Source organism: Passer domesticus, chromosome 4 (assembly GCF_036417665.1).
Source record: "Passer domesticus isolate bPasDom1 chromosome 4, bPasDom1.hap1, whole genome shotgun sequence".
NCBI lineage: Eukaryota > Metazoa > Chordata > Aves > Passeriformes > Passeridae > Passer > Passer domesticus.
The window spans coordinates 69860674-69883974 of NC_087477.1; the positions used below are offsets into that span (position 1 = coordinate 69860674).

The window sequence follows — 23301 nt, forward strand, 5'->3', positions numbered from 1 at the left end:
GTTCAGTTGGAGCTCACAATACTCTGAAACGTCTTTGTGGAGCCTGACACTGTCTCAAAAGTGAAACACTGCAGTGACTTAGATTTTGAATCTGATCTACTGCTTAGACAGAAGATGAGTCTGAACAAATTGCTGGGAAAAAAAGACGATGAAAGGATGATGATGATGAGGATGAGGATTATTAAATTTTTTGAAGACAATTTCTCGTACCAAGGATGACATTTAAAAGGAAAACACAAAATTAAGAAAAAAAATAAAAGTCAAAGGCAGTTGTTTTGGAATAGTTTCTGCTTTGCATTACAGGCAAATTGCTCCAATAAGAAGAGGGATGTTTTGTCTTTTACTCTCAGAGGAAATGATTACAGCACTAAATGTCTGTAAGCAACTACAAATAGAACAAGACTTGAGTTTAAGGATTGTTAACTCAACTGAATGCAAATTCTGCTAGACTCTGTGGAGTCTGGATTTCATTCACTGATATCCAGAGTTTCTAGTTCAAGTGAACTGTGATTTCCACCTGCATTGGCCTCTCAGTTCAAACAATGTCATTTGCACAAGAGACTATGTTGACTAATGCTTTCAGCTCACAATTAGGAACTGGTGTTTCCCAGCTGGATGAGGTTATGGAATTGAACAAAAGGTATGTTCTGATAAAAAAACAGATTAGCATCAAGGGAAAATGTAATAGGACTAGATAGATAGATAGATTTTTTTTTAAGGGGGGAGGATGGAGAAAGCTGAGTAAATTTGTAGAAGCTATAAAAGCTTCCGGTAGCCACTAGAAAAAGACTAGGCAAATCCAGAATTTAGGTCAAAAAATCCATGGTGTTTCTCATTAATCCAGAGATGGCATCCTTGTCTATTATATGTCCTGCCAGTGCACCTCTCAGTTATTGGTTATTCTTGGATCTGAATAAAAGAAAAAAAAAATCCTTTCTCTGTCTTGTCTTTGAAATGTCCAGATTTCATCCTAGTACAAAACAAGAAATTAATTTGGAGTGGAAAAATGGTTCCATCTCCAGCTGCATTACCAGATCCCAATCTCAGCCCTCATGGAGGTCTCCCTGGGGCTTCAGCCAGGGTCACTTATTTCATAGTTTTCCCAACAGTAATATGGGAAAACAGCTCACAGAATGACTGAAGGTTTAAGTGTTGTCTGAAGTACAGCTTGGAAATGACTGGCACTTGCAGATGTCTTAGGGCCAGGACTCAGAGGCACAGCAGGGCTTGTCAAGGTTCAAGGCTTGAGGCATTGCAGAGGTCCATGTGCATGATCACAACCACTCAGGCTGGAAGGGACCTCCAGCAGGCTCCAGACCAACCTCCTTATCAAAGCTGGGTCAGCTGTGAGATCAGACCAGGAGTTTAGCTACTCTCCGAGGACAGAGACTGTAGAACCACTCTAGCCAAAACGTGTATTTAAAATACATGTTGTTCAAGGGCTGCCTCAGAACAGCAGTTATGCCAGGGCTGAATATCCCACTGGTTTTAAGTCAGCAAGCCTTCCTACTTATCTGTCTTGACAAGAGTTGTCACCATGGCATCCAAGCACCTGAAACAACTACCTAAGGAACAATACCGAAATTGCAAGGCAGTTCCCAGCACAGCTATGAGAACTCAAGGACAACACAATACCCGGTGCATTTGCAGGCTGCCAAGGGCTAACAGGATGCTCTTACTTCTCCCTAAACATGGGTGACCCCGCTCCTGCATGAAACCTCCAGGTGCCTGCCTGTGGTGAAAGCCAGCAGCGCTTCCCAGGCTGCCAGCAGATGCTCATTATTCATCACAAGCAGCACAACTGTGGGTGGAGTAATGAGACAGGTCAAACAAAGCAGGTGAGCCTCTTAAAAAAAGGCAACTCTCTTTGAGAAGTTACACTAGAAAATGTCATGAACTGCACTTTTTCCTTATCTGCTGCTGTAACTACAAACTGCATAAAGCTCTCACCTCAGTCTTTAACTGAGCAACAATAATGTTTCATACTATGCTTTTGATCACCAGACAGAATGAATCTGTGCAGGTTCATTTCTTCAGGTGGACTGCATGCCTTTAGCATAATTATTTAACTTAACTGTAATATAATTTCCTAATAATCCTCATCAAATTTCCTCAAGCTGCCAGAATACAAACCGTATTTAAGTAGCAAATCCTAGATATTAACAGTCCAGAGCAAATGGCAGTTAAACAATGAAAAACCTATTTTTTTCTTGACACTGCCAATAGACAAGCAATCACAGTATTTTAGCTTGCTTATATATCTCAGAGAGAAAGGCTAAGATCAAAATACCTGTTGTAAAAAGACATACATGTGTCTCTCCCAATTTCAAAGAGAAATTCAAATATTCCACAAAGTTAAAGCAAAAAAAAATCAGTATGAAATCATTTTCATATGAAACTATGACTGCTGTAACATTTTGGTATGCAAAAGAGGTCTCAGAATGGGGCAGGGAGAGGGAACATCAGTACTGAAAGAACCTTAGAGCTGCTTTGCAACACTGCACTTAAACAGCAGAGCTCAAGGACTTGCTGACCTTGGGTACAGTTGCTGGCCAATTGTTCCTCAAGGAAAGGACACGACATTGCTTGGACCTAATACGTGAGGCAAACACTGAACAACAGGCATGGAAAATACCTGCTTCTTTTTTCTCATTCCATTACCTGTTTACAAGATTAATTTAAAATATTAATAAGTAACATTAAGTCTGGATGTTTGAACATGAAGTTTATGAGGTCGAAGTACTGGCATATTAATTAATGTCTGTGGTTCACAGTAAAAGATATGATACACACAACTCGATTTATATGGCTGAGTTTTGAATTGTGGGAGTTTCTGTCTGTAATTGACAGCTGGGAATGGGAAAGGAACAACTATGACTTATAAAGCAACAGGCTTTCTAAGTTCTGCTTTTAGACATGCTTTGATGACTAAGTAAGCGTTCAAATGTTAAGAGAGATTTGGAATGAGATCTCGTCCCGCTGCCAGTCAGAACACACGACGCAGAGCAGAGGCAGCACTTTGAACAGAGCTGGGGCTGTGGGGCACAACTTTCCCGAAGTTCTCACCGAAAGTAGAGATTGCCACCTCCTGGCCGAACCCAGGGCAGCGCCGGGGACTCGCAGAGACATCCAGGTTCAGTGGAAATTGTGTATGGGGACCTTATAAACGCCTGAACCACAGAGGCAAAGTTCAAACCAGAGCTCCTAAATACCAGAGCTAATCACTGATGGATAATCCGAAGGAAATCAAGCTACATCGGAGCAGTGCCTCACACTTTATCAGGGAGACTAGGCAGCATTATGTTGTGCTAATTCCTTTCCATACTGTCAAGAGAGAACAAATACTCAAGGAAATACTTGCTTTGTTTTCTTGCTGAAACAAAACAGTCTATTCCAACAAGGCATGCATTGTACACACTACTAGAAATATGTAAAAATATAACCCCTAAAATATAAATTTTGGTATTGTCTTTTCTATTTTCCTTTTCTCCCCTACCCCAGTTTTGGGTTGTTTTTTTTTTTCATTCAGGGTTGAATTGAAAGCAAAATGTTACATTTCTCCAACCTGAAAACGCAGCCTGATGTGCTCAGGGGCAACTGCAAGAGGCCACTGGACACTGGACTGGGCCTCATTTGTCTCTGAGAACAGAGCCAAACAACACAAAGTAAAAGCACATATGGAGAGAGATTACTTTCATATTGCCCCAAAAGATCTTGTGTGGTCTAGCACCATGTTGTCAGCAGCCAAGCTCTGCATTAAACCCCAGCACAGGAACCATGCTGAATTCCAACTGGCCAAAGGAGTCCCTCCCTTTCTCCCCCAACTCAGGAGCAGCTGGAGAGCTGCCCTGCAGGAGGGGTCTGGGGGTGCTGGCCAACATCATCTCAGTGTGGGCCAGCAATGGCCCTGTCAGCCCCGAGGGCAAACCCCACCCTGGGGTGCATCAAACACAGCACAAGAGCCGGGTAAAACAGGTCACTGTCCTGCTGTGCTCAGCCCTGGGGTGGCCTCACCTGAGCCCTGTGTGCTCTGCTGGGCCCACAGTTCAAGAAGGATGTTCAGGTTTCTGAATGCATCCAGAGGAGGTGAACAAAGCTGCTGAAAGGGCTGGAAGGAATGTCCTGTGAGGAGTGGCTGAGGACTCAGACTCAAGGCTTGTCTAGTTTGGAGAAAAGGAGGCTGAAGGGCAACCTCATTGCTCTCTGCAGCTTCCTGAGGAGGGGAGATGGAGAAGGAGATGCCAGTCTCTTCTCCCTGGTATCCAGTGTGGGAATGGCTCAAAGCTGGGCCAGGGGAGGTTCTCACTGGACATTAGCCAGCATTTCTTTACCAAGAGGGTGACCAAACACTGGAAAAGGCTTCCAGAGTGTTGGTCAATGCCAAAAGCCTATCAGGGTTTAAACTGCCTTTGGACAGTGCCCTAAACAACATGTTTATAAACTTTTGTTCAGCCCTGAACTGGTAAAACTGCTGGAAAAGAGTTTTTTTGTTGATCCCTTCCAACTGTAGTATGCTATTCTAGTCTAGTCTATTCTATTCAAAACTGTATGTTAAGCAAAACCAGGAGCTCCCAAATTGTCAGAAAATAATTTATTATTGTGAAAAAAATGTTGCTGCAATAATGCTCAAAGTGAAAAGAGCTGTCTGTGCTGCAGGTGCAAGCATATATACTGAACCTGCTAGTCTGTCACTGCTAACTTGTATTCATGACTTCTAAGCGAGTTACTTACTTTGTAATTTCATTATTTCATATAGGTAGGTTTGGCCCTTCTCCTGCCCTCCTTCCTAGCCAACAGATTATCAACCACTAAAGAAGCTGTTGAAGTGTGTCTCAGAGTTGCCATTTTGCAGTAAGTGGCACACAAATCCCAAACTGGCTATTATATGTGTGTTGTTGATGAGGGCATAAGAATCCTGCCTGCTTCAGACTCTTGCCAAAACGCCTAAGTCACACACCAACGCACAAAGTGATTTGTTGTAAAGGTGAATTTAGGGCTGAGGAAAGTTGGAGGAGCTCAGTAGATTACTGCCTACCTCTTCTTACAGAGAACATGGAAACACCTTCCTCAACAACAAATTTAAGTTTTCTGGATATTGGAGGGAATGTGCCCTGTGGTATAAACGTTGGAGAGCTTCTTTCACTGAAGACATGGTTTGAATATATGTAGCTATTGAGTTACACAGGTGTCCTCCATGGAAGACTTTGACACAGCATCTTGGAGAAGACACAAGGAGAAAAAACTAAGAGAACTGTCATCCTGCAAAAAAACATGTGGAGACCATTGCTGCAGACTGGAAGAAATTGAATTATATAGTCCTTGTTTGGGAAATAAAGACATTAGATTAAAAAAAGAAACAACTAAGCCTGTATATCAGCAGAAGAAATAAATATTGGCAATAAATAGACCTGCAAATACTTTTGGTAGAGACAATAGTATGCCTGAACTGTCTAAAGTTTGTTACTTTAAGTCAAACTGCAGGAACTGTGAAAAGAGGGCTAAATGAGAAAGCACAAGGAAATAAACAATTGGAAAGTTTTAATGAGTTTTTCAGTCCTTTAAAAAACATGAAAGACCGCTGGAGATTTACAAATGAACAAAGGCAAGATAGAAAAGGAAATCAGGTGCATGTTAGCAGAGATAAGAGCAGCATGCAGCCAAATAGCAAATACTTAAAGAAAATTTTCACCTCATTATGTTTAAACCTCCAAGAGAAACTTTGCTCTTTTACACTATCACAATATAAAGGCTAAAAGTAAAATTGTGCTTTGAGACTTTAAACAGATCATGACTCCCTAGCAATTTTAATTAGGATGCTTCTGTTTATACAAATGTGTCTTTGGGGAGCTCATATGAAGAATAGAATAAGCCTAGATGAATAAATGGAATAAATTTGGTATCCATAACTTAAATTTCCTTTGTCTGCCCAGGAGCAAAAGGACCCAAAAATGCATAAAATTAATTTTTAAATTAGCAAAATCCCTGTTCATTTAATACACTATTTGCATTTTCCTAGCTTGCTCATATGCTAGTGCAAACAGACATCTTAAATAGCATTGCAAGTACACAAGAGCAGTGTCTCAGCAGAATGTAATTGTGAGAAGCAAATTGTAGCTGCACTTAAACAGGAGTTTAAAATTATAGGGTGTGGGGGGAGAGAAAAAAAGGAGATGGAGGGAGCGGTAGGGAAGGGAGGGAGGGAGGGAGGGAGGGAGGGAGGGAGGGAGGGAGGGAGGGAGGGAGGGAGGAAGGAAGGAAGGAAGGAAGGAAGGAAGGAAGGAAGGAAGGAAGGAAGGAAGGAAGGAAGGAAGGAAGGAAGGAAGGAAGGAAGGAAGGAAGGAAGGAAGGAAGGAAGGAAGGAAGGAAGGAAGGAAGGAAGGAAGGAAGGAAGGAAGGAAGGAAGGAAGGAAGGAAGGAAGGAAGGAAGGAAGGAAGGAAGGAAGGAAGGAAGGAAGGAAGGAAGGAAGGAAGGAAGGAAGGAAGGAAGGAAGGAAGGAAGGAAGGAAGGAAGGAAGGAAGGAAGGAAGGAAGGAAGGAAGGAAGGAAGGAAGGAAGGAAGGAAGGAAGGAAGGAAGGAAGGAAGGAAGGAAGGAAGGAAGGAAGGAAGGAAGGAAGGAAGGAAGGAAGGAAGGAAGGAAGGAAGGAAGGAAGGAAGGAAGGAAGGAAGGAAGGAAGGAAGGAAGGAAGGAAGGAAGGAAGGAAGGAAGGAAGGAAGGAAGGAAGGAAGGAAGGAAGGAAGGAAGGAAGGAAGGAAGGAAGGAAGGAAGGAAGGTTAAATGAAATCCTTAGCAGGCTCTCTTTGCTATTTTGTAACAGGATGAGAATCTTGATATTAGCTTTTTAGAGGAAACAGATATTGGAGGCCCTCCCTTCCCTATTCACTCTGCCTGGTTTAATAGCAGAAGAGTAATCTATAATATACAATCCCAGGAGAATCTAGAAATACTTCCACCTGTCCCAGAGTTTTGGATTACTTGTCTAATAAATTATTTTAATCCTTCCCTCAGGCAAAGTGAGAAATTTGGCATATGGCAAATCTGTCCTTCCCTCCTCTGCCACATAAAGGTAAACTCCCACTCTGATTTACATGCAGCACTCTACTACTACAACTAATGAAATTGTGTCAGAAAAAGTCAAGGCATAATCTAGTGCTACAGATGTTTTTTGGGAATGGTAGATTTCACAAACTTTCACCATTACCAGCTTTTATTGGGTTCTGAAAGTTCATGTATCTTTCTCCTGACTCCCTTTCTTGAGATACTTTATCGCAGGCTTGTAAAGAAAGTTCTGTTATGCTGCATAGGATTTTAGTTTATGGGGAGTGATCATATTTTTTATAATCTTGTCTCTTCAGACTATTCAACAAGAGATAAATCACAATTTTGGCTAAAACAAGCATGTACAGAAGGACATTTTAATTAGAAATAGAATAAAATAAAATAAAATAAAATAAAATAAAATAAAATAAAATAAAATAAAATAAAATAAAATAAAATAAAATAAAATAAAATAAAATAAAATCCAAATTTTGCTAGGGAGATCTTTGTATCAGTTCTTAAATAAAACTGATATTAACAATCACTCAGTAATCAAAGTTGAAAAAAAATACCTTCCAAGCTCATACCAGAAGAGGCACAAAATCATGATATAGAGAGTTGTTCTATTCATATGAATAGACAAATTTTGGGACAATCTAACAGACTGATTTGGAGGCAGCAGTCCTAAGAAGATCCTTTCCTCTTTAGCTTTCTCCATGGCTAAATGTTCTTGCTTCATGTTCTTGCTCCTCTTTATTTTAGAAATCAAGGAAAACTAAAGTATTCTTAAAAAGCTACTGCTTTTTTTCATTTATGTAAATACAATCAAAATTCTGGAACATTTCAGACTGTTTTCTCACAAGAGAAATCAAACAGTCCTGGGAAAGGAATTCAGACTTATGGAGAATCAAAGAAACAAGTTTTCATCTATTCTCCACACCCAGAATGAGAAAACTGTCACCACTGATCATTTACTTTGATGCCAGCTGTCCTGGCAGGACTAGAACATTTTGTTATCAGTGATAAACACTGCAAAACATCCCACTGCATGTATCACCTGAGGGTAGCAGAGCAGTCTGAGGTCCAGTGAGAGCTGTCCTCGTTTCTCAGGTTAGACACCTCAGCTAGCAGCCTCTGAACCTGACACACGTTTTCAGCAAGCCAAAGACCACCTTGTCCCCCTGCAGCATGCAGAAGCATTCCCTTCCCTCTACCAAAGCACCCACATTTCTAACTCCAAAAGCACCTACATTTCTACCAAAAGCACCTACATTTCTAACTCCAAAATGAATCTACTGAAGTGCAACTCTTCTCTCTTAAGAATTCATTTTACTAAACAAGCTCTATGACATTAACAAAGCCAGTCAGGTGATGATCACTAACACACAGCAATAAAGACAACAGGACAAAATCTCTAAAGGACCTGTTTGTGATACCCAAGGCTCAGAAAAGGCTGCACACAGAGCAGTCCTGCCCTCTCCTCTCAGAAGGGGCTATAGCCAAGCTGGCTGGATCCAGCAGTTCTGTGACAGCAGAGCTGTTTCAGCCATCCATCTCTCTTCCAGCCAGCATATCTATAAAACAGGAAAAAAAGGATCTTGCAAAGTTGTCTTCCTCCTTTAGAGCCTCGCTAGCTCCTTTTTACTGAGCAAAAATGTATTTTTACTAATCCCACTGCTGAAGCAAACATGACACTTCTCCATTTCAGGAAGGTTTAAAATCTTGCTAAGAGCAAATGAAAGCTAAAATCCCAAGACATTCAGGAGAATAAATTTTAAAAATGCTCTCTTCCTACTGTACAATCAAAATTGGGATGCGTGAATGTTGGGGCTTAGCATTGGTAATACTGTTAATACTTTTTCTTGACTTTCCATTCTCCTCTGGTTAAACAAATTAAATAGGAAACCTTGCATTTCTCACACTCCCCAGCGTGCGTCTGGAATTGTTTCCCCTTGTCTGACTCCTATATCAGTTCCTATTCAGAAAGCAGCTGGTCTCTGAATAGATTCTGAGCTGGTTATCTCCACACACAATATATCATAGTCGATCCAAGCTTCAATTATATTTTTTCCCCAGGAAACAATTATTTTACTATTTGTCAGTCTTTCTCCAACCCCTGCCCCATAACTTTTGAAACGGTTGGCCAATTTTAATGAAACCTGGCAAAAAAGCACAAATCTTAAAGACATTACATTCATATCATCTTTGTGCAAATCAATAGGTGAGGAGGAAAGATTTTGAGCAAGCATTATTATTTCTGCTGTTTCACTGAAGGTTTTTTTTTTCCTCACATTTTCCACATTCTTCAGAACAAGTCCCAAGGGCTGTCCTTGAAGTGCAATAGCTTGGGGGTACTCCTCTGGGTAGGCAGTAAATCTCAACTCCCATTCAGACACTCCACCTGCATTTACAGTGTGTCAGCCTCAGATGGGCAACATGCTCCTTTCTCTCTGCCCCTGTGGCAGAGAGACAAGCAAGGATGGCAGGCGTGTGCTGGGGGCTCCAGTGGGACCTGCAGCAGACTGGCAATGGGTGCACCTTGACTGCACGTGAGCCACTGCCCCAGTGTGCAGCCAGACCCAGCAGGGTGGGGTTTCACCTGCAGCCCTTCACCCGGCCCCTTTACACACCCCACCTTAGCAGTGACAGCGTTCCCTGAGTGCTCAGCAGCACCAGGAACCAAGCATGGCAGCAACAGCAACAGCGACCCACCTCCTTCCCTGCCTCCACCCCACCTCTCCTAGAAGAATGCTGTTGATGTGTAACTCAACCATTCCTATTCCTCCAGACCCCTGGCACTCCCAAGATAACAAGACAAAAGCCCAAATTATTGGGTTTTATTTTTTGTTATTTTCCTAAATGACACTTTAAAAATTTTCCACAGAAAATATTATTTTTGAACTACATACAATAACTTATTTTTACTTGAGGATTACAACCAAGGTTGCAGAAATGATGGCATGAACAGTTTTGAGCACCCTATTATTTAGTAGCAAAGTCCTGCTTTGATCCATCTCCCTGCTGACTTCAATGGAACTACATCAGGTATAAATTAAAGCAAAATTCAGTCCATCAGCTCTACTTTAAGCTTCATGCATTCCATTTAAGCAATGCCTCCACCTTGATTTCACCTTGCTGTAGTCAGCAAAGAATGCTGATATAAAATGTGTCATGCTGTTGTGTATCCATTCACTCTGCTTTCATGTTTAAGCTGTACCATTTTACCTTACCATTAAAATTACATTTAGGCAAAAGTGAAAGAGTGTAGAAAGAATGTGTAATCTCTTGTGCTCTCTCTGGAGAACAAGTTTCCATTAAGTTTTCTCTGTCTCCCTGTACACAAATAGCAAAAACATGTACTTTCCAGTCAAAAACAAGCACCAAAGTAAAAACTCTATTAAAAGGAGCACAGTAACTCCTTCTAACGTTTTTCACCAGAACGGAGAAATAAAGTGGTATTTCTCCAGCATGCAGGAACCTACATTTCAAAAAAGAAAATAAGAAAGGCAAGGAAAAAGAGAAAAAAAAAAAAAGATATGCTGAGATCATCAATCACATTAGCAGGAATTAGATGTCCGACTCCCTAGATGCCAATAACAATCCAAACAATATTACATCCATTAGTCACTGTTTGCCTGTGAAGAGGTAAGGAAGCTGTAGTGTGCCTGTCCCTTCCCTCAGTGCCATGAAAGTGAACAACACAAACGTTGCATCACCAGCCACAGGCATGGCCACACACATGGGCTTTCCTCTCACAGGCAGGTCAAGGCTCCATCTGCCCTTGAAGATTCCTCGGTTACAACAACAACAACAACAAAAAATCAAGTAACGCTGTGTATGAAAGTTATTTGTGACAGTAATTTTTTTCTGCTCTCAAATGTCACCCTCTAAACAGGCTCTATTCATCTCACAAAACTTGGGCATCCAGAAACTCAATTTCTTGACTTTGACAGAGACATAAAATAAGAAAAATGGAGAAGAGGCATACCTGTATCTTCAAAATAATGTACTTTAAAAAGCATTATGTGTGAGTTTGGTGTCACACTGAAGTTATGAAATCAGAAAAAATAATCCTAACTTTTCAGATACTTACTTCAGTTACTTACTCAGATCTGTAACTTTAAATGCTTCTACCATGTTAAGATATATAAAATAAAATGAGTTAATGTCTCTGCATATCAATAAAAAGCATTAAAAATGCAGGTTGATGAAATGTGACTTATAAGACTTCTCAACTTTTTCTCAAACTTTAATCAGACAATCTTCCCAGAAAATACAACCAGTTATCTATTTAACTTGCTAAATTTGAGGAGCCACCAAATGACCATCTCTGCTGAACTTAAGCATTAATAACAACAATTACCTTGCTCTCCCTGCTGGGAGAACCAGGGGCTCATGGTAGTTTTAGTTTTGCTCAAGGAATCTGTTTACAAGTGACCATAAAGTTCTAGAGATGTCAGTGCAAGATCATTACAGCTTACTCCAAATTAAACATTTCCTTTCATCACTTTAAAATGTGCTGTCTAGTCACTGTTTTCATTTCTGCACTTGCCAAAGGCTTGCCTGTAGAAAACACTTAGGACAGGCAGCCTCCCATTGAAGCAAAATACATTAATTGTTCTACAGATAATTCACTTAAGCCACAAGCTTCACATTTTACACAGGATCTAACTGCCAGCCAAATAAAATATATATATACCTGTTCAAACAAATAAAAACATGACTGACACCTGGAAGAAAACATGGTTACAAAGCCAGAAAGAGCACTTCAAGCACTATTAAATAACAATTTATCCAAATGTTCTTATTTACATACCAAAAAAAAAAAAGGATGACAGAATCATATCCTCCATTTATGGCAGCCCAATAACATTTTATCTACTGCAACTATTCCCATGTAAGGATATGGACATCACTCCAGTCACATCACAGCTGAAGGTACAGTCCGTGCCTTGGCTACATTTCAGTCTGCAACTACAGCATTTCATGCTGCAGCTTAGCTGAAGCCACATATGCTGTTACTGATGAAGCATAAAACCTCAGCAATGCTGGCACCATTTCTCTGCTGCTCCAAAACACAGTGGACTAGACTGTGATTACTAGTGCTGCTCCTAGGCATAATTTTGCCTTTTTTTTTAGAAAAATCCCGCAACAGTAAGCACCAGAAAATATGAGGCTTTCTCTAACTAGAGACATTCATAAAAGTATACTGTTTATGCATAGGGAGAAACAAAAATGAAATATGCATCAGGCAATGCACATTCATACAACAAATCAATTCAGCATCCACAGTTCTGGGGTTTATTGTGCCATAACAAACATACCAATAAGCTACACACTAAAAGATAATAAACCTCAGAGAATGGATGGTAACACAGATGGTGCAAGGCACAGACATGTTGCCACATATGTAGAGGAAGAAGTGAGCAATTCACCCAGGACAGATCTCTTGTTGGTGTTGGGCAGCTTTAGAGTTTTTACTATCCAAGAATCAGGCATTTCAGTTATTCCTCTTGAAAAGCCTTGATTTTTACTACAGAACTCAAAATGTTACTAAAGAACTCCCCTTTCTGTGTACTCTTGTCTGTAAAAGACTACAGTGGTTAAAGAGGAACATCACCTTTGTATGCTCAGTACTGACTGCAGTACTTTATCTCTGCAGAGCACAGAATTTTGCAACAGAGTTCATCACAGAGGAAGGGCATCTCCTACCACTACCAAATTTGTTCAGATTAATCCTCGACTCCCATGCAAAGTGAAGGACTTTCACCTTCTTTTTTTACTTTCTTAATCCAGCTGTCATCTGGATTTCAGATACTTCATAAATTTAGATTCATTATCAGCATACACAGCATGAATTTTTTTTTTTTTTAGGAAAAAACTATACAAAGTGTTTCACTGAAAAATGGAAACCAGAAAACATCAACTAACCTGTCAAGTTCAGTTACCACTTTTATCAATTATGGTATGAACTGAACTCAAGAGAGTTTAAGTCTATGAATACTCATAGAATCAGTTGGGCATGTTGTCCACTCAGAATTTGATGCTTGTGGTAGGCATCCAGAGAATAAGATTTCTGCAACATTGTCTAAAAAAGAAAGAGTAAGCTATTGCCAGTGTTTTAATTTTAATTATGCTACTACAAGTAACAGTATTTCCAAATTCATCATACTTATTCATCATTTTATTCCTATTTCTGCTTCAGGTGAAAATCATGTCATTTGTGCCCCCAGTTAGACAAAAATGAGACAAAAATATGTTACTCTGAAATCACAAGTTGCATGGCTTGCTGACGTGACACCAATGGCCAAAATGGGTCTGCCCAGCCCTGGAATCATTCTCATATTCAGGGACAAAAAGCAAGCCTAGAGCTAGAAAGAGAAAAAAACACTTTCCCAGTAGCCCAGAGCAGGCACATTCTGAGCCACAAGCACCTTCCCTGAATTTTGTGACTTGTACTTTCATGTGCTTGTCCAGCCTGCAGCCATGTAACGATTTGCTCCCACAATATCATATACATCTCATTTCTCTTTGTCTCGTATCTTAGTATTTCCTCAGCAATTTAAATACTGCCTTAAGTTTAGGAACTGCATCTGGAACTACATCTGCTGTCTACTTCATTTAGAAGATATTAGGAAACTTTTAAATATATGTCAAAAATATTTAAAAGTTAGACTGTCCTAAAAGAGAATGCAAAAGCAACTTTGGCCATAACCAGTTGGTAAACATGTATAGCAGGGGCTACAGGTTAAATTGTATCACACAGCAGCAGGTCCAGATGCCTCAAACAATTCCGGGGATGGTGGTTCCACCACTTTGCTGGGCAACCCATTGCAATGCCTGACCACCAAAATAGTGAGAAATATGTTTTCTAATATCTAATCTGAATCTCAGCACATTGGACAGTTGTGTCCGTAACACTGACACATGAAAAACAGTGGTTAAGCAGGTAACCAGGAAACAAGAAATTGGTTGAAAACATTTCTTTTACAAGAGCACATGAGAATACACTGATATGAAAAGGTGGCAAGCTCAAATTCAAGCTAAGCATCATCTTCCAGCCGTTTCCTCCGGGACTGCGGCGGCAGCGGCCCGTGAGGCCAGACGGGGCGGGAGGGGAGGCAGTGCCCATTGTCAGCCAGGAACAGCCCCCAGGTGTCCCGATCCCGATCCCGATCCCGATCCCGATCCCGATCCCGGTCCCGGTCCCGGTCCCGGTCCCGGTCCCGATCCCGGTCCCGATCCCGATCCCGGCCCCGGTCCGTTGCCGGTGCCCCCGCGCGGCCCCGCCCCCCGCGGCCCGGCCCCGTCCCTGCGGGAGGAAGCGCGCGGCGCCGCCCGCACCGTGATGGCGGCGGGCGCAGGAAGGGGCGGGCCGCAGGGCGGGGCCGCGGGCCGCCGCCGGGAGTGCGGCAGCGGCGCGGGGCGGCGGGGGAGAGGGGCGCGCCCGCGGTGCCCGCAGCGCCCGGCGGAGGCCGCGCCACGCGGGGGGAGCGTGGGCGCGGCGGGCGGAGGCCGAGCGACGCCGCGGCCGCTCCTCTCCCCCCTCAGCCCGGCGGATCGGGGTCGCACCGGCCCGGGAGCCGCGAGCGGCTCCGCCCCCCCCGCCCCTGTGCAGGGCCCCGGCGGCTGCGCGCGGCCCCGGCAGTGCTCGTCCCGCGCCCATGGCGCCGCTCTCGGCGGCGGAGCCTCCGCCTCCCCCCGCGCCGCTTCCTCCCGCCGTCCCCTTCCGCTTCCGGGGTCAGCGCCGCCGCTGCTCGCTGAGCAGCCCCGTCCCGGGGCCCGGCCGGCACCGCCGGCAGCAGCCGCCGCCCCGCCGCCCCCATGGCCACCAACCCCCAGCCCCCGCCGCCCCCGCCGCCGCCCCCTCAGCAGCCGCCGCCGCTGCCGGGGACCGCGGCCGGCGCGGGGGGCGGCACGGCCGAACCCGAGCTGGTCTCCATGATCGTTAACCACCTCAAGAGCCAGGGGCTCTTCGACCAGTTCCGCCGCGACTGCTTGGCCGACGTGGACACCAAGGTGCGGGCGGGCGGGAGCGGAGGCACGGCGGGCTCCCAGCGCTCTGGCCGGTGGGGACGGGCCCGGCCCGGGGCAGCGCGCTCGGCGGAGCGGAGCGGCCGCTGGGCCCGCGCGGGCTCCGGCCCCGCTCGCGGCCGGGGGCGCAGCCGGAGCCCCGCGTTCGGCGGGGAGCGCGGGCTGGCCGGCCGTGCAGGCTCGGCCGTACGCCCTGGTTCGCGCAGGGTCCGGCCGGGCAGCGTTCAGCGCGCTGCCAGCGCCGCGGGGCAGCGGCTGCGCCTGCACTGCACCGGGGGTCCGGCGGGGCTCCCTGTGTACCAGCCTGGCCGCCGGCAGGATAACAGCCGCTCCCATGATCCTTCCAGACCAACGTCTCTGCTGTTGCTTTCTAGCCGGCCTACCAGAATCTGAGACAGCGCGTTGACAACTTTGTTTCCAACCATTTGGCAACTCATACCTGGAGTCCTCATCTCAACAAGAACCAGCTGAGGAATAACATTAGGCAGCAGGTTCTCAAGTAAGTGACAGCTCTGGGGTTTCTCTGAACATGCCTGTGTTCTGTGATAGGTGACAGAGTGTCTGGGTCAAAGTAGGTTGCTTTCTTCACAGAAACCTCTGAAGAAGTTGGGTTGTTTTCCCCTCACAGTGTTTCAAATGTAATACTACTGGAGGTAGTAAGTCACCATCAGTATTAGTCAGAATAAGACTGCAGAAGTTCTTTGATCTGATCCAAGTTTATGCGGGGGGGGGAAACCTCGAGTTTGAATTGGGATGTAACCCCCTAACTAAAGCTACCTTTTTTTTAAGAGAGGTAGTGGTAAAATTGCAATTATCATTTGTAGAGCTGAGGAGAAACATTTCACCAACTAAACTCTGCAACGTATAAAGCTAAAGTCACAAAATAGAAAAACAGATTTAAATCTAGCTGGACACAGAAGAGGTTTTAATAACTGGTGTTGTGTTAAAATTATGTCAGACACTTTAACATGTATTACGTTATTTCATGAAGATTCCTCCAGTCTTTCTTCTCAAATTTTAGACTCACAAGAAACATTGGGAAATTTCTATAAAGTACCATGAGTTTGGCCATTAAATTGGGTTAAAACACAGATTTGGGAGCAAACTTGTGCTGTGGTGGAGGATTGTTTGGTTTGTAGGGAGGGGGGCAGCCATTCTTTCTCGTTAAAGAAGCAATGACGACAAGACATAGCATGTGTCACACAGGGATGCAACACAGACTACAGGGGTCTAAAGAGATAAGCTTCATAGCTGTGGGGTTTTTTTCTGTTTTGTTTTACTGAAGATTAAATGTGTTCTCTAAAGCTGCAGAATTTGCCACCTAACACTGGGCAGAAAGTAACTTAGGGTAGTGATGAGTGGTTTAGTAGTTATTTATGCCTCGTGCTATCTATATTTTATTTTGCTATGGTAATTGCTAATACAAGGTTTCCTCTAATTTTTTTTCCAAAATATGGTTTTTGCAGTTTGATAGCAATTGTAAGTGTAATCACTAATGATGTAACAACAGGCTGCTTATTGTATTAATTCCATGTGCTTGGATTGTTTTGTTTCTCTTTTTCTTATGGGTACGGCCCAGGCTAAATGCATAGCTGTGGGAATGCTCAGAAAACATTGGTGTTTCATTGGAGCACATCTAAATTATCATATTTCATTAATATGTTCTTAAAAACTAATTTTTCATACTAATTTACATAACTTTGTTCCAGGTCTGGAATGTTGGAATCGGGAATTGACAGAATTATTTCTCAGGTTGTGGACCCAAAGATCAACCACACATTTAGACCTCAGGTGGAAAAAGCTGTCCATGAATTTTTAGCCACATTGAATCACAAAGAGGAGGCAGGCCCCAGTACAACTCCAAGTGAGGAGAAAGCAGATGCTTCTGTTACAGTACAAGGTATTCTACTATTTCTCTGAGCAGTCTGTTAACAAAAGAATGGGTTTTAAGAAAGCAGAATCATTGACTAGGTTTTCTGCTACCATAACACTGTTAGTATCAGTTATTAGCAAGCTGAGCTCTAGGAAGCATGCCAGAGCACTTGTCTCTTACTCTATGTGTAAAGGTAGAAAGCACAAGAGATGTCACACTGTCATGACCATGTCACTCTCACTTCTGCTTGAGATTACGAGGAATCATTTTATGGTGGGGAGAAAAGCTGGTCTCAGTGTTATAGGATCAGATAAGACATAGAGCTGTAAGAGAAGAATGACGCAATTTTATTGACTGTCAGTAGAGATTAAAGAATTCTTTAAGAGGCAGTTACAGTTGCTGTGTGTCATAAAATTGGGATGGCTAAGGTCCTAATATTACCTGTATCAACTCCTAAACACTCCTGCAGGTGGTTGTCCATTCTTTTCTGTTCTAAGAGACTCCACAGCCATCTATTTGTAACCTTTATTTAAATCCAAGCCTTTTTCCTGTGAGGCCCATTTCCTTTAAAATGGGTTAACAAGCCAGCTGCAGTTCTCAGTGCTAGTCTAATTAATGCTTAGTTGTCCATCTTCAGAGCTGGTTCTAAAATTATAGAAAAGTGATAAGGTATTTCTGATAGTCCTGTTGTTATTTAGTCAATATGCTAAGTCAATTTTTCATGACATGGAGATATTGGAGGTGTGAGCGACCAACTTTCTCTTGTAGTGTATATACATGTATATACATAGAATATATATTATATGTGTAGTATTTTAGCCAGGGTCATCATCCTACTGGTAAAATTGAGCAAGAGCTGTGTTCAGATGTCCCTCCCATTGACAATCCTCATTTCTCTAGGCAGAGCTCAGGAACAGTGGTGTGTCACAGAGCTGAATGGATCTCTGGTAATCATATGGTGCTTGCTGCAGGAGTGTCTTGGAGATTTTTGTTTGTTTCTTTTTTTTTTTTAGCCAAAATCTCTCAAGGCAAAATTAGTCAAATATTTTAGTTAGGTATATGTATTTTGTAGAGAGTGCTTGTTCTGTGTCTTTTCACATGTTTAACCTTCTATCAGAACAGAATTATGGAAACTAGGGTGAAGTAAAACTCTGTTCTTTCTTACTATTCAAGGTGTCTCTGCTACAACTCCAAGTGCTAATGTAGCTAGTGATGCAATGTCCATTTTGGAAACAATAACTTCTCTTAATCAAGAAGCAAGTGCTGCCAGGGCTTCAACAGAGACCTCCAATCCCAAGAACAATGACAAAGTTTCTAAAAAACTCTCATCTCAACAGAGTGTGGATGGTAGCACTGATAAAGAGAGAAATGCAGAGGACTTGTCAGACAAAGAGAAAGCAGTTTGTGACCTTTCTGGAGAAGGGGCTGAAGCACTTGCAAAGTGTGAAGATTTAAATGAGCTTCCCTGCCAAAGTGAAGAAATAAAAAATTCAGCAAAGGATACTAATATGTTTACAAGTAAAGATATTCCACAGGAAAGTGAAGATGTAAAGAGTAAATTATTGGATAAATCTGACAAGAAACCAGAGGGCAGCGAAAAAAGTGAAAGAAGAAAAGAAAAGAAGGAAAAGCTTGACAAGAAATCTGATCATTCAAAGAAAAGTGATGATACTACAAAGTCAAAAGAAGAAAAGCAAGCAAAAGAGTCAGAACAAATGAAACACTTAGTTCCAGAAAAAAATAGCAATAAACATAAAGCAAATGAAACCACTAAAGAAGGTATGGTGTGGGCAATGCTCTTCTTCAAAATATGGATAAGGAGTGAGGTTTTTAAGTCAATTCAGGAGTTGAATCAGTATATTTAGAATGTAAGTTTTCTGCTAGTTCTGGCAAACTGGTCTGCTAATGACATTTGGATTTGATCCATCTCTCTTAGCTGAGGTACCTGAATTAGGAGTCAGATGACCTTTGATTTCTCAGGTATGTGATTGGTCATCTTAATCTGGCAAGTTCTCTCAACAATTTCAGTCCTCATTTAAAGCTTATAGTTCTACCTCAGACTGATTTTTTGTTTTGAATAAACCTGACTTAGCCTGGTTAATTCATTACAGTGTTATAATTCTGTTTTCTTATTTCTAATTCTTAACATAGTTTTGTTTTCAGTGACAAAATTGATGTTTGGGTAGGAAAAGTTGAAGAGACTCAGTGTTTTTACAGCTCTTTGTTTTTACTTTTTCCTTTGCAAGAAAATATGTTAATAGATTCAGATATGGATGTACTCAGTGACATCACGGTCAGCTCCGTCCATACCAGTGACCTTTCTTCCTTTGAAGAAGAGAGTGAAGAGGAACCTGTAATTTCTGACAGTACTGAAGAGGGGGAGATCACATCAGGTATAAAATAATTATATTGTTAACTGGAAATAAGGGGTGTGTAATGCTTTTGTTGGGTGTAGCCTGTCATAAAATTGAGGATTTGCAATATTGTACCTACCTATGAGAGAGGCTTTGAATGTGAACTGGATAATAATTGTGCAGTTGCAAAAGTTGAGGAGTGGACTTACTTTTTGAATATTTTTATTAATATAATATAGTATATTCTAAACATTGTAAATCTTTTTTTTATGCTACAGTATTACATAGGTGACAAAAGCACTTAATGGTGAATGTCACTGTTCTGTGGGGTTTCTTTCCCTCCAGCTGCCATGAATTTAGAATAACACTGGAGTGCTTTGTGATCCCAGGGTAGTGGTTGTAGCTGACTTTGTAGATCAGATTGGGTTTAGAGATTTAGGATTCAGGAGTTTGGCCACAGTAGAAAGAACAGGAATGGATCTAGCTTTAAAAGTTCAGAAACACCAAGTTGTTTCACTGACTGTGTTGCCTTTTGGGTTCTCCCTCTGTAGTACAGACTTCAGACTCTGATTTCTGCAGTTAATAAAACTTTCCACTTTATAGTGCAGAACGCCTTAGTACCTGAATGAGTTCTCTCTAGTATGCTCACAGCCTACCTTTTCTGCTCTAAAAATATAATTTAGAAGCACTGAATCACTTGTGTATTCTCTGGCTTTGGTCTTACTTTGAAACATGACAGATTGTGTTCAGTTATGACTAAATATTTATGAAATGAAAGCAAGCCTTGTGTACGTTTGATGAATACAAATAATTTGTACAGTATTGCACTATTTGTAGTAATACTGATAAAACTGGAATAGATTTATTTATTTTTACTTGATTAATACTTAGGTGTGTGTAACCAACAGTGTGTTTTCTGTATGTATTTCAGTAAGCCAGCTAGTTTTTATGTACTCAAATACTGTAGTGTTTTCTTTGGTGTGGGAAGAATTAGATTTTATTACATAGCAGAAATTATATTGACTTCTCATGCATAGCTAGCTCCTAAATACTGTGTGTAAAGGGGCAGTAGGATTAGAGGCAAGAGGGAAAAGCCCAGTTGTCATGTCCTGGTTTATTCCTGGGCTTGTCATGCAATTTTTTGGCTGAATGATGTACACAAACACATCAATGCACTTTTGATTTTTTCATAATTTAGTGATATTTTGATACTAAAAGGATTTAACTGTTTCTGGTTTTAGAGTACATAATGGTGGATATGTTTTGAGTAGCTTTGCCTTCTCAAAAGTTACGTTGAAAGCACTGCCCAAATTTGTCATTATATCTCTACGCTCACCAACCTTTCCTTAGATGAAGAGGAGAAGAGCAGCCAGAGTAAGACGAAGCCCCACGCGAACGAGCTGAGTGATGGGAAAGCCAAGCCCGTTCGGCACGCTTACGTTCGCAAGCCTTTCCTGTACTCCAAGTACTTCAGCGACTCTGACGATGAGCGAACCGTAGAGCAGCGCCGGCAGTCCATTGTGAGTCCGGGTTTCACCACTGCTCACACTCTGGCCCCAAAACTTTTTAGAGCAGAAACTCCACTGCTTCTTCTCCCTTCAGGGTTTTTTTTAAATCTTGTACTGCAGCTGCCCTTTCTTCAGGTTTCCATCAGTATGGCATGATCTGCTTTCCAGCACAGCACTTTGCTGGTTATAGTTTAAAGGCTCCTGGCAGTGAAAGCAATGACAGAGTTTTCCATCTCCTTCCCCTCCCCCCAAAATACTGTGACAATTTGGATGAAAAAAGTAACCCATATCTACCTGCAGCCTGCCTTCAGCAGGGTTTTTTGGTAGATCAGGATTGTGTAGAGTACTGCAGGCTACTTCATTACCCCAGCTCTTTACAAATTTAGTCCTTGCTGACCATGAAATCAGTAGTTTGTAGCAAGTCTGCAACTGCTGAGAATGGAAACAGAGATTTAAGCCTGTGCACTCTGTTCTGTGGCAGAAGGACCAGCACAGAGAAGAGGGAGCAGCAGTTATTTTAGATTTTTTGTTAGCCAGATACATATATTTATAATAAATATGTATATATTGTATGTACATACTGATAAAACATATGTTCTTTGAGAAGGTTGTGTGGCTTCAGTCTGCAGTGTTGAGAAGCAAGGAAATTCTGGAACTCAGCTAATTTAACTGCACAAAAATAGACGAGGATTCCATTAGCTTTTATATGATTTCGAAGGTGTATTTATGTTTTAATTTTCCTTAAGCTACAGTGTTCTGCTTTCTATGGGGTTCAGACATATTTGTAGTCAAAGAATGCTCTTTGACCTAATAATAAATTGTTTTCCTTGGTTTTGTATCTCTAGGCCAAAGAAAAAGAAGAGAGACTCCTCAGAAGACGAATTAACAGAGAGAGACTTGAAGAAAAACGTAAACAGAAGGCTGCAGAAAAGACAAAATCCCTAAAAACTGGAAATCAGAATGCTAAAGGTATGAGAAGAAAAGTTGTGAGTAGCCCACACCACCCTGTTCTCTCTTACTCTCTGTAGGAAAAAACCATTCAGCTTTGAATAATGGTCACACAGGGCTATAGCCATTTCCTTCCCTTAATAATCCAACATATCAACAGTGATGTAATAGAAAAAAATTATAATACAAAGAATACAGAATTTCTTCTTCACTTTTTCATATATCTATTACACTGCTTTAGCTTAATTAACACCTATCTAAGTGCTATTCTCTGCTATGCCTTAGTACTCTCTGTACTGCTTTCTGTCCCATTTGTAGCACTTATATAATGATATGTATGTATTTTTCCATTTGTGTATTATTTTAGGAAAAAGTGGCTTGCAATCAGAAGAACCTTCATCAAAGAGTCTAGAGTCAAAAACGACTGGTACCAGCATTAAGGATGTGCTTAAAGAGCAGAAAATTTTGGAAAAAAAAGTGGCCCTGAGCAGAAAAAGAAAAAGAGATTCAAGGTATTTATGTGTTTGCTCCAAAGAACTTAATGTTTTGTATCCTTTTTGCAGATTGGAATGGTTCTTTTCAATTTTGTACTTAGCCTTATCCATTTAAACAGTTTTTTCTTAAAATATTTGCATAGTATTGTTACTAATAAGCATGAAATTCTGGCATAAAAATTACAGCTGATTAAATATGTTGCAACTCAGACTGCAGTAGCAGTCTTTGTGGTTTTTCACAGAATGGTAATAAAGGCATGAGGATGGAGAGTTTTTACATGTTTGTGCATCTAATAGGCAAGTCAAGTTGGATTCATCTTTAGATAGATGTTTCATGTAGATACGTGCCTTTGTACTTAAGTGTCTACATATAGGTAAATATGGGGCAAGGAGAACTTTTACCCATTTTACAGGGACAACAACAATAATAACGTCATACTAATACCACTTAAAAGCACGGGTATTCAGGGTGTTTTTGAAGCTGATATATATAATTTTAGAAGAGAAAAAAACGTGGATGCTTTGGTTAGTCAGAAGTTTGGTGATCATGCTCTCTTTCTGTATTTTTAGTGGGCATTTCTCTCTTGCATTCAGCTTTGAAAGCAGAAAGTTCACAAAGTAGTGTTAGGCTGGTACCAATTAATTATTTGTTAAATTGTCCAAATACCTGTTATAGGCATGCTGAAGATAGCTGCAGAAAGAAAAATGAGCCATCTGAAGAAGATTCTAAAGAAATGCAAAAGACAAATGAGGTAGGTGTCTCTTAAGTATAAATCTTACAGTCTTAATTCTGACAGTACTCTTTCGTATGTCCACACCAAACTGCATATCATGGCATTCGTTCTCACTCATAAGTTTTTCCCTGCCTGTTCCTTCGGTTGTATTAGTGATCTGACATCACTGTAGTAATGTTTTCTGAATTCCAGAAGCCACTGAAATGTGGTCTGTGTATTCAGTGCTGGTGCATGTTGTAATAGAAACCTGAGATGCAGTTTGAGCCCTAATCCATGAAGCATGCTGGGTTTTTAAAAAGAGCAGTGTCTTTTATATGCA

At 41.7% G+C, this 23301-nt stretch overlaps 1 protein-coding gene and 1 long non-coding RNA gene across 9 annotated transcripts in view; one reads left to right on the plus strand and one right to left on the minus strand.

Annotated features, from left to right (window-relative positions):
- Positions 1 to 15102, minus strand: part of LOC135299492 (uncharacterized) — a 39947-nt gene extending 24845 nt beyond the window's left edge. For 2 of the 4 annotated variants that reach the window (XR_010361467.1, XR_010361469.1), the window contains exon 1: positions 14994 to 15102. This is a non-coding gene — a long non-coding RNA (uncharacterized LOC135299492). Of the gene's footprint in view, positions 1 to 12968; positions 13126 to 14993 lie in introns of all 4 variants that reach the window. The other 2 variants (XR_010361468.1, XR_010361470.1) reach the window with 2 other exon arrangements.
- The window catches only part of BOD1L1 (biorientation of chromosomes in cell division 1 like 1), a 36680-nt gene continuing 27840 nt past the window's right edge, over positions 14462 to 23301 (plus strand). For 2 of the 5 annotated variants that reach the window (XR_010361464.1, XR_010361465.1), the window contains exons 1-9: positions 14464 to 15056; positions 15446 to 15570; positions 16781 to 16971; positions 18118 to 18723; positions 19191 to 19337; positions 20649 to 20818; positions 21652 to 21775; positions 22122 to 22266; positions 22925 to 23000. Coding sequence is in view for 2 of the 5 variants with exons in the window: in XM_064418631.1 (XP_064274701.1) it covers positions 14862 to 15056; positions 15446 to 15570; positions 16781 to 16971; positions 18118 to 18723; positions 19191 to 19337; positions 20649 to 20818; positions 21652 to 21775; positions 22122 to 22266; positions 22925 to 23000 (1779 nt within the window). In the remaining 3 variants the exon portion in view is untranslated. Of the gene's footprint in view, positions 15057 to 15445; positions 15571 to 16780; positions 16972 to 18117; positions 18724 to 19190; positions 19338 to 20648; positions 20819 to 21651; positions 21776 to 22121; positions 22267 to 22924; positions 23001 to 23301 lie in introns of all 5 variants that reach the window. The other 3 variants (XR_010361466.1, XM_064418631.1, XM_064418630.1) reach the window with 3 other exon arrangements.